Source organism: Euprymna scolopes, chromosome 2 (assembly GCF_053919585.1).
Source record: "Euprymna scolopes isolate OS-2025 chromosome 2, ASM5391958v1, whole genome shotgun sequence".
In the NCBI taxonomy this organism is placed as follows: Eukaryota; Metazoa; Mollusca; class Cephalopoda; order Sepiida; family Sepiolidae; genus Euprymna; species Euprymna scolopes.
The window spans coordinates 146,175,052-146,192,008 of NC_136483.1; the positions used below are offsets into that span (position 1 = coordinate 146,175,052).

The 16,957-nt window shown below is 31.7% G+C and overlaps 1 protein-coding gene across 10 annotated transcripts in view; it reads left to right on the forward strand.

Annotated features, from left to right (window-relative positions):
* The window catches only part of LOC145297068 (protein FAM110B-like), a 202,555-nt gene that overhangs the window by 105,603 nt on the left and 79,995 nt on the right, over positions 1–16,957 (forward strand). The window contains exon 1 of one of the 10 annotated variants that reach the window (XM_080143320.1): positions 12,983–13,293. The exons of 8 other annotated variants lie outside the window; for them this stretch is intronic. In XM_080143320.1, coding sequence (XP_079999446.1) covers positions 13,239–13,293 — 55 coding nt within the window. In that variant the 5' untranslated portion in view covers positions 12,983–13,238. Of the gene's footprint in view, positions 1–12,982; positions 13,294–16,957 lie in introns of those variants that run through there. One more of the 10 variants, XM_080143317.1, reaches the window with a different exon arrangement.

Here is a 16,957-nt window from a genome sequence, read left to right on the forward strand (position 1 = left end):
AACATTCCGACTTTTGGTTACTGAATACTCGTTGACTGTTTACTATGAATGCTTGCTGACATGGTATTTATAAATACTTAATTTCCTTCAATTGTTGTGATAATTGTTGGTGGCCTTGAGGTAAGATGCTAACCTACGAAGTCAAGGTTGGGTTTGTGACTGGTTTTGAATCTTCCCTACCAGCAGGCCCTGTCGGTGGGGCATTAGAATACGCCGACTGCCCCCCTGCAGAGGGTAAAAGTCCCTGGATATGACCTTAAACTATATCCATTGTTGAGGCCCCAGCTTGTGGGCTTTGGGGAGTGTGGAGCCACCCTTTAATTACCATTGCTCCCAGGTCCACTCTGACCCGGAGTGGTAGTACCTGTTAGGGTCCCAACTATGGGTTAAATAGAAACCGACGTGAAAACAACAAATATATTCTATTAAAGCCATTTTTCTTCAAAATCTTTGGATTGGGCATTAAATAACCCGAAAAGGGTTGATATGCCGTAAAACAAAAACAACTAACCAACCAATCAGATTTTCCTGAAATTTTCGATTCATTTTAAACTAAATTACATATCAAAAGTAGCTTTCGTTAAATATATAAGGGGACATACTTTTTAAGTGTTTACCCCCCCCCATATGTCAAGTTACAAAATCTAAAGAAAATAAATATAGGCCCATAAAAATCGTAACATTTATTTTAAAATTAATTAAAAAATAGTTATTTTTTATATATGCATATAAAAATCCGTTATTTATTTTACTTACCTTGAAGTTGTAAATAAAACTGGACATAAAATCGATAACATGATGATAATAATATATATAATATATATATATATATATATATATATACTAGCATATATATATATATATATATATATATACTTACTAGCATATATATATATATATATATATACTTACTAGCATATATATATATATATATATACTTACTAGCATATATATATATATATATACATACTTACTAGCATATATATATATATATATATATATACTTACTAGCATATATATATATATATATTATATATATTATTATACAAAAAAGAAAATCAACGTTTTTCTCGATAATATAGTAGTAATATAGTAGGGTCCCAACTATGTTTTAAATAGAAACCGACGTGAAAACAACAAATATATTCTATTAAAAAAAATTTTTCTTCAAAATCTTTGGATTGGGCATTAAATAACCCGAAAAGGGTTGATATGCCGTAAAACAAAAACAACCAAACAACCAACCCTACCAGCAATAATTATCACTTCTTACATTGATAATTTTGTAAATATGAAACACTAGTCTGTAGGTTTAAAAATAATTGCTAATATTTACTTGAAAAATAGTTTTTATATCTATCTATCTATTTATACTCCTATAAATTCGTTTCTCTTTTGGTGTGTATTGATATCCATATTAAAAACCCTCCTTTCTATTTATTTAAAAAGATTACAATTTTCTTATATATATTGGTTCTTGAATTGCATTCACTAGCAAAAGATCTAGCTAACTTGCATATTCTTTTAAACATTCATTTTAATTAATTCCCCATTAGTTTTTTCGGTTTTCTTATGGGATGATCATCTAGAGTTAACTATTACGTGTAATTATATTCATGCAGATATTCTACATGATTTATACTTGCATAATATTTGCGTACAATCTTTAAAGTAAACAAAAAATGTTTCCATATATATTTATGTATACATATATATTTTTGTTTAATCTATTAGTCTATCTATCTATATATCTATAAAAGTGAACGTGTCTGTGTGTACATTTCCCTATGCAATAACTCTGTCAATGTTTAGTCTACAGACTCGAAATTTGATATACAGGGTACTGAGATTTGGGAAAATCGATATGATCGGTTTTTGGCCAGAAATTTGGCGATTAAGGGGTCAAAGTTCAACGATTTGACCTTTGAGAACTCTACCAAACTCCTCCGACAATTTTGGGTTTACGCACTTGAAATTTTAGATATAGGTTCCTTGGACATGGATCTAACTTAATAACTTGATTTGAGCCCAAAACAATAAATTTTAAGGGGTCATAATAGGGGTCAAAGTTTTTAAGAAATTGACCTCTGCGGTCTCTTCCAAATTACTGTAAAAACAGATTGAAAGTATACCTTGCTCTACTCCGGTATTGAGCACTCTTGTATTAACCACGTTATATTTCATTGGTTACCTTACCTCTGGAAAATAGTAACCTGATATATCTATCTATATATCTATAAAAGTGAAAAGATCTGTGTGTCTGTCTGTGTACATTTCCCTACGCAATAACTCTGTCAACTTTCATTCTCGAAATTTGATATACAGGGTAGTGAGATTTGGGAAAAACTATGTGATCGGTTTTCGGTCAGAAATTTGGCTGTTAAGGGGTCAAAGTTCAACGATTTGACCTTTGAGAACTCTACCAAACTCCTCCCACAATTTGTGGTGGAAACACTTGAAATTTTAGATATAGGTTATTTGGACATGGATCTAATTTTATAATTTGATTTGAACCCAAAACAATAAATGTTAAGGGGTCATAATTGAGATCAATGTTTTAAAAATATTTGACCTCTGCGGTCTCTACCAAATTACTCAGCCAATGTTTGGTCTAAACATCTGAAATTTTACATAAAGTGTATTCAGACATAGGGCAAGCTTTTTAATCGTTTTTTTTTCTGAAAATTTATCTTCCAAAGGGTCAAAGTTCCAAAGATTTGACCTTCCCGGTGTCTAGTAAACTATTCAGCCAATTTTGGGTCTAAACATTGGAAATTTTACATAAAGGGTATTCAGACATGCAGAAAGCTTTTTAATCAGTTTTTGGGACAAAAAAAGGCCGAAGTTGAAAGAGTTGACCTTTCCAAACTCCTCCGTCAATTTTGGGTCTAAACACTTGAAATTTTAGATGTAGGTTACATGGACATGAGTCAAACTTTTTAATATATATATATATATATATATATATATATATATATGCACATAAAGTTATGAACAGTACATAGGACCCGAGCAAAGTCGGGCTGAACTGCTAGTGTATATATATATATATATATATATATATATATATATATACATAAAGGGTGGAGCAATAAATTTGCCACCCTAAAAAAAACAACACTGCAGCTTTATTTTAAAACTTTTAATGAAAAAACTCAATTCAGTTAACTTGATTATGTAGTAGAATTGACATCTATTCAATGTAGCCGCCTTCAGCTTCAATCACCACCTTAATACAGGTCCAGAACTGAGAGCATGCCGTTTCCACAAGCGCTGACAGGTGCTTGGCAAATACTTGGCGAATGGCAACGATCAGACTGGCTTTGGTGTTGTGAGAGATCATGTTGGTGATGTTCTTCTCGATGTATGATAAGATGAAGTAGTCCAGCGGGTTCCGGTCAAGGGAGGGGGGGGGGCAGTGAGAGAAAAGTACAAAGTCATAGCACTCCTTCTGAAGCCAAGCCTTGGTGTCTTTGGACTTGTGGGCTAGCGCTGAGTCCTGCTGCCATACCCAGTCTGCCAGTGGCCACCTGATTGCACCAGAGAATCACCACACTCTTCAATACATTCAGGTACACTCTGGTGTTGATTTTCAAGCTGATTTCAAAGATGTGAGGTGGTATGATGTGATCCTCACTCAAAACCACACTGAAGACCATAACCCTGGCCAGAAACTTTGTTGAGCTGTGCCCTCAAGCGTTGAACTGTTCGGATTTGGATTTTGAGGGTGCTGACAATGGTCCTGTTGTCATAACTTAGATCAGTAGAGAGCATGAGTTGTACAGCAGCATATCTTCGATCTCACTCGTTGAACATTGTGTCACTTTCAGACATGATAGAGGGCTCTTATTGCTCTTTGGATTTGTACACAACTGGCCAAATAGTGGATGGTCTGCAACAAAAAAAAGAAAACCGGTTTTCATCAAACCTATAGCGACAATTTTACTATTCCACCCTGTATACACACAAACACGTGTGTGTGTGTGTGTGTGTGTGTGTGTGTGTGTGTGTGTGTGTGTGTGTATAATACATATATTTTTCGCTCTTCATTTAGAATTCCGTTTTCAAAAATGAAGGTTGTTGCCTGATGAGGTCTCTAGTTAGTAAATACTAGTAGACCGAAACATGCTCATGACTGTGTAGCAACAAACTACTGCTTATGTAAAGACAAATCTAAAATATATATATATATATTACTGAATAATATAAAACCTTAAATTTTATTGGACTCTATTGGGTTTGTGTACGTTACTACTCAATTCCACTCTACCATTTTTAATTGCTTCTTTGAATATCTGCAAGTTGAAGATGACAAATTCTTGGACCGCATCATCACTGGTAACAAGACATGGTGTCACCACTATCAGTCCAAACTATAATTGATGGAATAGCACCACTCATGCTCCCTAACAAAGAAGTGCAAGATGCAGACATCTGCAGGTAAAATGATGTGCACCGTCTTCTGAATTTCTTGGAACCAGGATTGACTGTCAACTTTAACCGTTATGTTGAAACGCTGACAAATCTCAAGACTTTAATTACCCATGTAAGGCCAGAGAAAGAGAAACATTCCATTTGCAATATGACAATGCCAGGCTACACACGATTTTGACATCTACGGAATGTGTGACAAAGTTTGGTTGGACGGTGCTGTCTTACCCACTTTATAATCCCAACCTGGCACCATCAAAAGGACGCATTACATGGGCAACATTTCCTGGATATAACACTATAATTGCAGCCATGAAAAAAAGGACCGCCTATGACCAAGGCATCAAGGCTTTCATTCATTGCTGGCAAGAGTGCATTGAGAATGGTAATGACTATGTAGAAAAATAAATTCTGGAGCACAAAAGATCACTTGTTTTAATGGTACCACTCCCGTCTTTGTAGCTCTTCAACTTTCGAGTAAAAAAAATAGGAGGCATTACTTTTAAAACGATCCTCATGTAAAAGTTAAAATTATTATATTTATGTTTGTAATCGTTACTTTTAATGGAAATTCCTATCGATCAGCATGTATGTGTAAGACTAATAAAGTAGTTTTAACAAGTCTGATTGAATGAGACGAGAAAATCCTATTGTTTTAATCTTAGTCAAAAAGCTGAACAGGCTATGAGTTGTAGATTCAGCTTTTTTTCTTCTTTTTTTTTTTTTTTTTTTGTATCAGTACGAGTGATACCGCATGAATAAGAGGATTGTTTCAATTCAGTTTATAAACATTCATTGAGCCATTAATAACAGGGTTTAAGGCATTCAGAAGAAATGCAGCAAACATATCTGCCAGACACGGTGAACGCTGAATATTTCAGAAGAAAAGTTTTTTTTTAACTTTTTCGATAGTGTACCGGGTGAGAAATTAGGAGTCTGTAGAGAGGAGCTATACTCTGCGGACCCTGACTGGATTAATACTACGATTTTTTATCCGGAATTCTTTACAATTCAGAACTTCTCTGACTGGATTGATACTGTTAAATTTTGCTTGGGACAACTACATTTAAGATTTGCAATTGTTTCTTTTGTCATTCACGTTTGGTTCAGTTTTTTCTGTCACAAGAATTGCTCTACACTCAAGATATCCATCGTTAGATATTTGAACCAAACACAAAATATATTATGTTTGATTTTATATTTTGAAGCCAAAACATTTTTTATTTGATTTAAAACATAAACTTATTTTTTGCAGGAAAGTTCCATTGATTAATAACTCGAAATCAAATAATTTTTTTTTTTTTTTTTTTTAATTAAATTAAGAATATAATTAAAAGGCAATGAAAAATGGCCACATTTCAAATGAATTTTGTAATTATTCCTGTTACAATTTTCAGTAAAGAAAATTAAACATTGGAATGTTTCACAAATTCCTTGAATCTTTCTTTTCGGGCATCACCTGCCAACTTTGTGTTTTAGCATTCTTTGTATGAAATATGGAAGAAAACCAGGCGATCAAAGTTCTTATTTACTAAGGCGGACATTTCTTGTAGAATAATAGTGCTTGTTGAGTATCAAGGCAGGAGATAACCACTTTGCTGAATCTGCCGTGTTTGTATGTATCTGACTAAAAAAAAAAAAAAAAAAAAAGGGGTGACCAAAATTTGAAAGAAAAGATCCCACCTCTTGATTTTTGAGGTTTCCAAATGTCGGTGGGGGGGGGGGGCTTTCTACTCTAATAGCTTCTTTTCTTGAACTGCTAGCTTTTTGGAATCCCCCTTCTGCTTCCTGTTTCTGTGATCATACCGACACGCAGAAGTTTAAATATAATGTGGATAAACATCTCGTTGCACAACTTTCCACTTAGGATATCCCTAATTCACACTAGCATTGTGCTTTGCTTGTGGTGAACAAGAGTGAAAAAAATGTCTTCTCTAAAATGATGTGTTTTATCTAACTGAAAAAAAAAGAATAGAGGAACGTAGACACGTAAGTGTATTTTATGATCGGGCAATGCTCCTTGCTAGTACTGTATATTATAGTACAAACGGAAGACTCAAAGACAGCTATTTGACTGCCTAATTTGCATAACTATTTAAAAAAAACAACTTAAAATAAATTAATGTACAATGTTATTCATTTGTGGTCTTATTTTTCTTATATATATGCAATACTTTTGTTGATATTAACAGTAATCACTCAGAAAGATTGATTTCTTTTTTCTTTTCATTTCTTTATGGTCATATAAATTACCAAAATGTTAATGCCTATTGATATGAATAAATTACGGAAGTTTTTGTCTTGTATTTATGAAAAAACTTAAGAATAAAATGTGTATTATATAAAGTTTTGGTTGAAAATTTATTAAGCACCATCCAGCAAGTATTATATATAAGGGACGGTCCCAAAATAATGCCTCCTATTTTTTTTTTTAATCCGTCCTAATGAACAAGATGTGAATTGCCAATTGCATTGTTAAGATGACTGAACTTATACATCCATGACCTGAAAGTTTCATATTTGTGTTGCAGATATTGACGGTGTGAGACTCTAAGAAAGCAACCCCTGTCATGGACGTGCATCAGAATCAGAGATTCGTGATTGAATTCTTCCATGCAGAAAAAAAAATTTGATTCACCGGCGCCTATTGAATGTTTACGAAGCCGATGCAGTTGATATCCGCATAATTAGGAGATGGGTTTGCTGATTTCAGAATGGTAAGAGAGATGTAAGTGACAAAGAGCACTCCACGCTTTTACGATTGCGGCATCAAAAGTGGCTGACAGAAGTGCATTGATAATGACGGTGATTATGTAGAAAAATAAATTCAGGACCCAAAAAAAGTTGCTCGTTTTAATGGTACCACACCAGTCTTCGTAGCTCTTCCACGTTTTGTTTTTTTTTAGTTAGAAAATAGGAGGCCATACTTTTGGAATGACACTCATATATTTATCAATCTAAGTCTTCAACATACATAATAGCAACAATGGATACTGTGTGTGTGTGTGTGTGTGTGTGTGTGTGTGTGTGTGTGTGTGTGTGTGTGTGTGTGTGTGTGTACCCAATGAACTCTTCTTGCAAATATAATGTAGATTAATTTCAAGCGTTGCAGTAGCAGAATTTCCTTAATTTATAGCCCCCACCTCCTTTATCTCTCCCCTCCCTCTCTCTTTATGTGTGAATGTGCATGCAGGTATTTCTTTCTCTCTTTCTCCATGTGTATCTTCTTCACACGTGTGTGTGTGTGTGTGTGTGTGTGTGTGTGTGTGTGTGTGTGTGTGTGTGTGTGTTTTGCGTAAATGTCTCACTTTAAAATTTGGGATAATCCAGTAAACCAAGGTCTTACAGGAAAATACATGGCAGACACGCCTTCTCCCTAGCACTCAACCTTGAAATTGTCTTCTCTTCTCTCCTTCTCTTTCCCCCTCTATTTCCTCTTCCTTCTCCCTCGTCTTTTTTTCTTCTTCCTCTTTCTCCTCACAAACTCATTTACTTCTTTTTCTCCCTACCCTCTCTTTACACCTCTTCCTCCTCACCACTCTCTCCCCCCCACTCTCTATTTTCTCCCTTTCTATCTTCCTTTGTCTTCCCCACCTTCTCTTTAGTCCCTATCTTTTGCCTTCTTCTTCCTCCTTCTTTTCCCTTTCTTTTCCTTTTTTCTTTCCTTTTCTTTCTTCCCCTTTCTTTTGACTTTTATCTCTTTCTCGCTTTCTTCGTTTTTCTTTCTCTCGTCCTCTTTTTCCTCCTTTTTCTCTAAATTCTTGTACCTCCACCACCCTCTTCCCTACCTTTTTTCCATCTGTCTCTTTCCTACCTACCCACCCAACAGGTCTTTTCCTTTGTTCCTATATACCACTTGTCTTTCTTTTTTTTTTTTTTTTGGCCCCACTACCACCCACTCAGTTCTTTACCATTCCTTCTCCCATTTATTTTTTTGTCTTACCTTTTCTCCTCTGCCTCTTTAGTCTACCTTCCTTTCCAACCTTATACCCTCTTTGGAGATCTATTTTTCACTCTATACCCTTCCCTCTTTTCTTCGTCTTCACTTTGATATTCTATATCTTAGTTCCAACTCTTCAACCACCTCCCACTCTCTAGTTCTTTTCTCATTCTCTATTCCCCAATCTTCCATCCCCACCATTTCTTCTCCTTTCCTACTCTCTCTCTCTCTTTACACACCCTCCACTTTTATTATGCCTACCACCGTTCCCCACTGCATCTCTCCCTATCTCCTTTTTGACAATCATATCAATTACCCTCCCTCCTCAGAATCTCACAGATTCTGCACATCTTTGTACAATGATTTTATCTTGACACTAAAGGTAAAAAAAAAAAAAAATTAATGTGCATATGAAGGCGTAAATATGAAATAAAATGTTGGCTTGCTTATCCACTATTCCAGAAACTAATTATATATATATATATATATATATATATATATATATATATATATATATATATATATATATATATATATATCAAATGAAACATAAGGAATAAAAGTTATCTATAACTTTATTATATCATCAGAACAATAAAGTAAAGTGGAAAATTAAGAAAAAAACTTTTTTTTTCATTTTCTTTCTTTTAAGATTGTAATGCTGGATATGGGGCAGCCAAACCAGCTGCCAACATTTCCCTGCTTTTTATTGAAACCAACCGAGAGCGCTTTTTAGTATCCTTGCTGTTCCCTTAAGTGCAATTGTTTGGGTTTCTCTTACACTTGGTCCACCAGGAATATTAGTTAGGTAGGACTTCAGGTTCTTCTTCATAAGCTTGTAGCACCTATAATAACTGGTATGATTGATATCTCCCTAAGATTCCAGTTTCTTTTCATAAGAATGTGTGTGTGTGTGTGTGTGTGTGTGTGTGTGTGTGTGTGTGTGTGTGTGTAAATCATTTACTTAAAACGTACTCAGTTAGTATATACCAATCGCAATGGATAAAAAATTTTTCTAATAAATAACCTGCTTTACATAAACCTTTTTTAAAATATAAATTTAGAAAAAATCCAAGCTCAATGAATGACTTTTTATTGGTTTCCAGAGCATATATATTGTAATATAATAATTCTGCAAATTCCAAATATCAAGTTTTCTCAGTTGGTCATTTATTACTTTTCAAAAGGTATTCATTTACAATATTGTTTCGTATTGCAACTAACAAGTCTGCAAAATTATGTCTTTGCTGCATTTTTAGTCACATACTCATCAGATGTTTACCTTAAAAAACTAAGAAAATATACCATTTTGAACAACTAACATGGTTTGTGCAACCGACACACTCTGCCATTTTTTCTCATTTCAAAGATTACACACACACACACACACACACACACATATATATATATATATATATATATATATATATATATATATATATATATATATATATATGTTATATCTTCCCTCTTTGGTTTTCATTCATAAAGTAAATTTCACAGTGTATAAGGATTATTTGATATTGGAGATATTTATAATCGTACACTATTCCAATTGACTGCCTTTTAGTTATTTTCCACAGTGTCTGTCCTTAAATATTCTTAAAGGGGCTTGATAATTATAATTAAAAAATAATTATTCTTTATTTCTCTCTCTCTCTCTCTCTCGTGTATATATATATATATATATATATACATATATATATATATATATATATATACATATATATATATATATATATATATATATATATATATGTATATATATATAATGTTAGTAAGTTATAAAATATATATGACGATTAAGCTACACTGAATATTCCACGTTTCATCCACTCTAGGGTTCTTCAGGCTTATGCATAAGCCTGAAGAATCCTAGAGTGGATGAAACGCAGAATATTCAGTGTAGCTTAATCGCCATATATATTTTATAACTTACTAACTAGCTCTACCTAGGTATTGAGCACTGTTGAAGTAAATACTTAAAGTTTACGCATAAATTTATACTTTCGTATATTAATTTATGTGCATAAATAAAGTAGTTATATATATATATATATATATATATATATATATATATATATATATATATATTAGATATAGATATATAATGTATATATATATTTGTATATTTTGGCAGCAAGTCATTATTCAAGCACGTCTGATTGAACACGATAGTTATTCTTCTTTCGAATCTTTCTGGATATCTTTTCTATTCACCTAGCAGTCTTTTTAATTTCAGCTGGCATATTATATATAAAATGGCGCCCAAAATTTGTTGTTTGGCCATATTCTTCTCAAGTGCTTACCTCTGAAAAATATAGATAGAAAGCTATTGAGGAGAATATGGGCGAACAACAACTTTTAGACGCGATTTTATATAACATGTCAGCTGAAATTAAAAAAAAAATGCTTGGCGACTAGAAAAGATATCCAGAAAGATCGGCAAAAAGAATAACGCAGTTGTGTTCAATCAGACGTGCTTGAATTAATATATATATATATATATATATATATATGTGTGTGTTTTATTTTTGTATTACCGTTTCATCTGTTTGGTTACATATGTTTCGGATGTTGTACCATGTTTACGATCCAACAGCCTCGTCAGACAAGACTGTTGGATCATAAAGATGGTCCAACATCCGAAACATATGTAACCAAACAGATAAAACGGTAATAAAAAAAATAAATAAATAAAACACATATTTGCTCTGCAATAGTATTGAGGACTCTCTTCAGGCTTTTACTAATTACCACTTTTACCATATATATATATATATATATATATATATATATATATATATATAGTTTTTATATTTAAATTTCATTCAGGAAAAAATATAATTTTCAAAATAAAATTTATTGTTTAGACAAAGAATACAATATTTAAATTAATTTCCTTTATCCATGGATTTTCAATGTAGGCTCATCTCCTCAGAGGAAAAATCATTAGCAAAATATTAATTCTGGTTTGATATAATTTTGCTATTTAGCATGTACATAGAAAATATGTTTTAAAAATTAAATCTCTTTAAGGAACATAGAGAAAGAAGATAAGGGTTGCAACAAAAAATGATATAAGATTTTGGTATCCAAATAGAATATGAATCCTTGAACAGAGTAGTGTTATTAACACCATCCTATTCTCATATCTTACATCCTATTTTTGTTTCAACCCTATTTTCTTTCTCTATGTCCCTTAAAGGGATTTAATTTTTAAAATATCATATTTAAGCGTATTTTACGATCGGGCGACGCCGTGGAATAACTATTATATATTGGGTAAAATATAATAATTAATAAAGAATTGACTCTATAATAATAATAAATATGAAATCTGCATAAATTATAATATCATATTTAAGCATTATGACCAGGCATTGCTGGACGGTCTACTAGTATATATAAAAAAAAAAAAACACAAAAACTTTGTGTTCGTTTCTATGGACTCTTAAACAGCTGAGCCGATATTTTTTAAATATCACACAAATCTACTTTATGTGCCTGGCAGTGTTCTTAGATAGGTATTGTATTGGAATGTTTTCGATAAGTATCGATAATCAAAAAAATCTGAAAGAAGGAACAAACGATTCTGACCAAAGTTAATGCCTTATTCAACCTAACATCACAAGTGCATTTGAAAAGTTTTCTTACCACACAAGCAGTAAGGCCCTGCATATAAAATCAACAGTAAATACTTTGATACGACAGAGGCACTTTTGAAATTAATGTTTCTGCTTAGAGCACAATTGCATTATCATACTTGACTTTTGCATTTTAAACTTTAATTCAAGCTATTATATAGAACTAATTTTATAAAATCAACAGTAGATTCTCTACAGTACAATGTAGATTGCAATGTAAGTCACTGCCAGGTGGTACGTAAAGCTTCCTCACCACCAGGGTACAATGGTGGGTCTCCAATTAGAGCAGGTAATTAATCAATTTGATTGAAAAATGGCCGATTTCAATGACAATGTGTGTTGTGTTGTGTGTGTGTGTGTGTGTGTGTGTAATATATATATATATATATATATATATATATATATATATATATATATATATATATATATATATATATATATATATATATATATATATATATATATATATATATATATATATATATATATATAAGCGATGCTTTTGCGTAAACAAATTGAGCTTAGGCGTTTGGACCATGTCAAAACATTGTTAAATCACTGTCCGGCATCAACCGAATAGCATAACGATTAGAAACTCTGTCGGTCGAGTTTCAATCTTGGCTTGAGGTAGTTGCTTGTCTAGCCGTACTGATGGAGGTGTACTGTAGGTGTGATACAGCGAAACACTAAACAGTACTGTATGTGGGTGGGGTGGCTGACTAATATATATATATATATATATATATATATATATATATATATATATATATATATATATATATAATTTCGGTAAATAATTTATTTTAAGCAATTTGTTTAATTATTTACATATAATAAAATCAAACTGTTTTATTTTGTTTACATTTTTTATTTACCAATTCAGAATTTCCGAGCTCAGATATGACGGCCATGATGAAGTAAATAACTTTCTATTTTAACGTTTTTTTTTTTTTTTTTTTTTTTTTTTTTTTTTTTTCTCCGTTCAACGCTTTCTGAATTCTGGTCTTCGTATTTACGACTATAAGCATTGTTACTACAACTGCTATTACTACCGTTGTTATTATTACTTGAAATGAGTGAGTGGTTACTGCGTCACAACACAGACTACGGTCAATGCTTCTTCTTGGGTTGCCAGTTCTCCGTCGACGGCGAATCAACTATAAACATCAACAAAAATTAAAAATAAAACGGCCACCTGTGCTAAGAGTGGAGGCAGGGACATGTGCGCTACAAATGGACCCCGACAGTTACCCTTAAAAAGAAAGATTTCAGAAGGTTCTTCATATGTTCCATTTTTTTATTACTATTGTTTACAGCATTTATTTATTTAATTCATCTAATTATAATGATTAAGGTTTATTATTTATTTGCGTGCATGTAAAATTGGCACATTAGCATTAAAATGGAAGGGGAATTTTATTAAGATAAAGTTGTTTTTTTTTGTTTGTTTGTTTTTGTTTTGTTATTTTAAAGATGGTCTCTTAATCAAAAGAAAGAAAGTTTCACTTTAAGCTTCTGTTTTATAGTAAAATTTTATCAATATTATTTAGGGGGGGGTGTAGATTAAAACTCTCAGCTAACCCCCTTCCATGAGATTTTTCTTTTTTAGGCGATTCCGTGTGAACACCTAGAAAAATTTTGCGGAAAGAAAAAAAAAAAAATTTTTTTTTAGAATTTAAAGTGGAAGATCAGTTTCGTATATTAAATTTATCGTGAAATGACGCCCCCTTACCAATTTCCTGGCCGTTCTAACTTTTTAGAGTAGTTAATTAACTTTTTTTATCACTAACCCTAAGCATTAGTGGCAAGGTTGTAAAACTACACGTAATCATTTAAAAAAAATAGACACACCCACCCATCCATCTCAAAATATGCACAGAATTTACCTCCCATAGAAGCAAAAATGCTGGGTCTGTCCGAAAATGAGAGATCATTTTTACGTTAAAATATTATGCGAACTTGATCCCCCATTCTAAATTCGAAAAGGATTTTTTTAAGTCCTTGTCTTTCTGACAAGTTTTTCGGAGAGTTCATACGTAATTGCCTTCAAAAGGTAGAATCGCAGTTTTTTTTTTTTGGGGGGGGGGGGGGAGGGGTAGTTTCAATACTACTAAAAGTTTAGTTAAATATATATAAAAAAAAAAAAGAAACGTTACTCAATGAATGCATTTAGTTGGCTTTATTTTTTTGGTGCTTGTACAAAGAAAGACGACAGACCAAATTTTAAAAATAAGCTTGCAGAAACAGTGGATATAACTTAGATTCCTTGTTTTAGAAAGTATATTTTAGATTACTTTCACGTTTTGCTTATTGTTCATTATTTAATTAAATTACTTCTTTTATTTAAAAAAAAAATATACAAAAATTGACGAAAACAACTGGAAATTATTTAAATTTTAATTAATTAAAGTAGCTTTTTTTGGGGGGGGGTTAACTAAATTGGTCGCGCTGAAATAATTGGGTTATCATTTAGAAAGCCATTCTTAATATTGGGAGGGAGGATGTTTTATAACTATTCGGTTCACGGTTCACCTAACAATTTAATAAAAAAGTACTTGTACAGTTTAGTCAAGACATTAGAAAATGAAAATAGCGAAAAAAAAAAAAAAGGTTATATTATACGTATCTATTTTGGACTGAAGATCTCCGAAAAAAATTTCATTTAATTTGATCGAGTAGTTTTTATTTTACAGCAGAAAAAACACGTTTTTATGAGAGCGCGTTGAAGTCAGCCATTACGAAATTTGTTGAGCTCGCCAAAGGGAGATAACTCCAGTTAAAGCGCTGACACTCCCTCCCCATCTTTAATACTAGCTTTTCTTCCTAAAAATCGAACCTTTTGCTCGGTATCATAAATTGTTTTTTTTTTTTCGCTGTAAAATAAAAACTACTTGATGAAATTAAGTGAAATTTTTTTTCAGAGAACTTACGAGTACGTACAATATAACTTTTGTTTTTCAATATTTTCATTTTTTTTAATGTCTTGACTAAACTGTATAAGCGCCTTTAAAAAAAATGGCACTTTGTGCACTAGTGAGAAGATAAACTTTTGGGGGTTTTCAGTTGGGATATTTGGAGAGTGCGTAATTTCAGACAAGCGTACATTAGGAGCAGAAATCTATTTTGTGATTATAATTGTCTTATATTTATTTTAATTCAAGAAATGTGTAACGAAAACTTTCTAAAAAAAAACAAACAAAAAAAAACGCATTCGAAAATTTCAGAATACAAAAACAAAATTAGCGTCATACTGAATTTCACATGAAAACAATGGTATCTCCGTATTCCTCTTATTTTTAAGATGGTAATATCCAAAAATGACGAAAATCGATAAAGTAGAAAATTATTTATTAAAGAAAATAAAAAAATAGAATTTCATGAAAACGATCGTAAGACACAGGAGAGTTCAAAAGGGAGGTAAGTTTCCGTTTTGATCCAAACAAGATAGCGGCAATTTTTCACCTGCTAATACGATTAAAGTTGTAGTTTTTTTTTTTTTAATATAATTCAGTAATATTCAGGTAATTCGGACTGCATAATTTAGAAGCTACCATTGTAACTTATTAGAATTGACAAAAAAATCAGTTGAAACCATTGTTTTTTTTTTATCTGAAAACTCCATTTATCGACTACAAAATCTCGTCCCAATTCTGTAGAAGCGCCAATTTTTTTATTATTATTATTTAATTTCTAATTTATGTTTAAAACTGTATTTTGTGTTATTATAATTTTCTTAAATTTATTCTTAAAAACAGAAAAAATAGATAAAATAAACACGCATTTATTGTTGTGAGATTTTCGATTCGGTCCAGAAATTGCCTTTGTCTGTCCTTGCTCTGCACTCTCTAAATGTCCCGACTGAAAACTAAAAAAAGTTGGGATGAATCCAAAAATTCAGTACTGGAAGTGGACTCTGTTGTTAAATATGGAACTAAGCATGAAACGAAATACGAAACCATATGGAAACACTCCTTATTTCATCATGAAACAATAATAATAAAAAACTTATTATTATTTTTTTTTTTTTTTACATTTCTATAACTATTTTCTTTTAATATTTAAAATATATTCACATGGAAATATTTTATTTCAAAAAAGTAATTTAAACTTTCATAGTTTACATTTCTCTAAATATATATTTTTTTTAATATTTAAAATATATTAATACGGAAAAAATTTAAAAAGTTATTTTTTACATTTCTGTAAATAGATTTTTCTTTTAATATATATTTTGTAAATTCTTAGAATGTCTTTCAAAAATTTTATCACATCATTTTGTCAAAACAAGGTAGCTACTATTGATTGAATTCCAAAATCGAAGTTGTTTATTATTATTATTATTATTATTATTATTATTATTATTATTATTATTATCCTTAGAAAACCCCTTGATCTTTGAAGCTCCTTGTTTGGAGCCGGAATTAAGGGAAACCCTCTGGAAATGAATCCCATCTCTTTCCAGAGAGACTTTGATAAACGAAATCAGAATTATTATTATTTGTTTCATAAATAACACGAGAAACTAAAGTATTTTTTTGAAATAATTTCTACGTGGTTTCGTATTTCGTTTCATGTTTAGTGACTTCCGTTCTATATTTTAGCTATACCGCCTCAACTTCCGGCGTTTTAACTTTGTGTACTGAATTTTTGGACTTAACCAAAAAGTTGTACCATCGCACTACGCACTAGTGTCAAAATATGTCAAAAATCCTTTGTTTTATGATTGATCTGTCGCCTTTTTTGTGCAAGGAAACAAAAAGTACAAACAAATACATAAAAAAAAATAGCCTTCAGGCTAGGAATCAAAGTACTTTTGTCCTGTCCTATTGGTACAATTTTTATTTTTGTCACATTAAGAGTATTTATAAAACTTAATATCCCCCCCCCGCCCATCACAAACACCGACCTGTAGATCCATCCATCCGCATCTAATTAATGA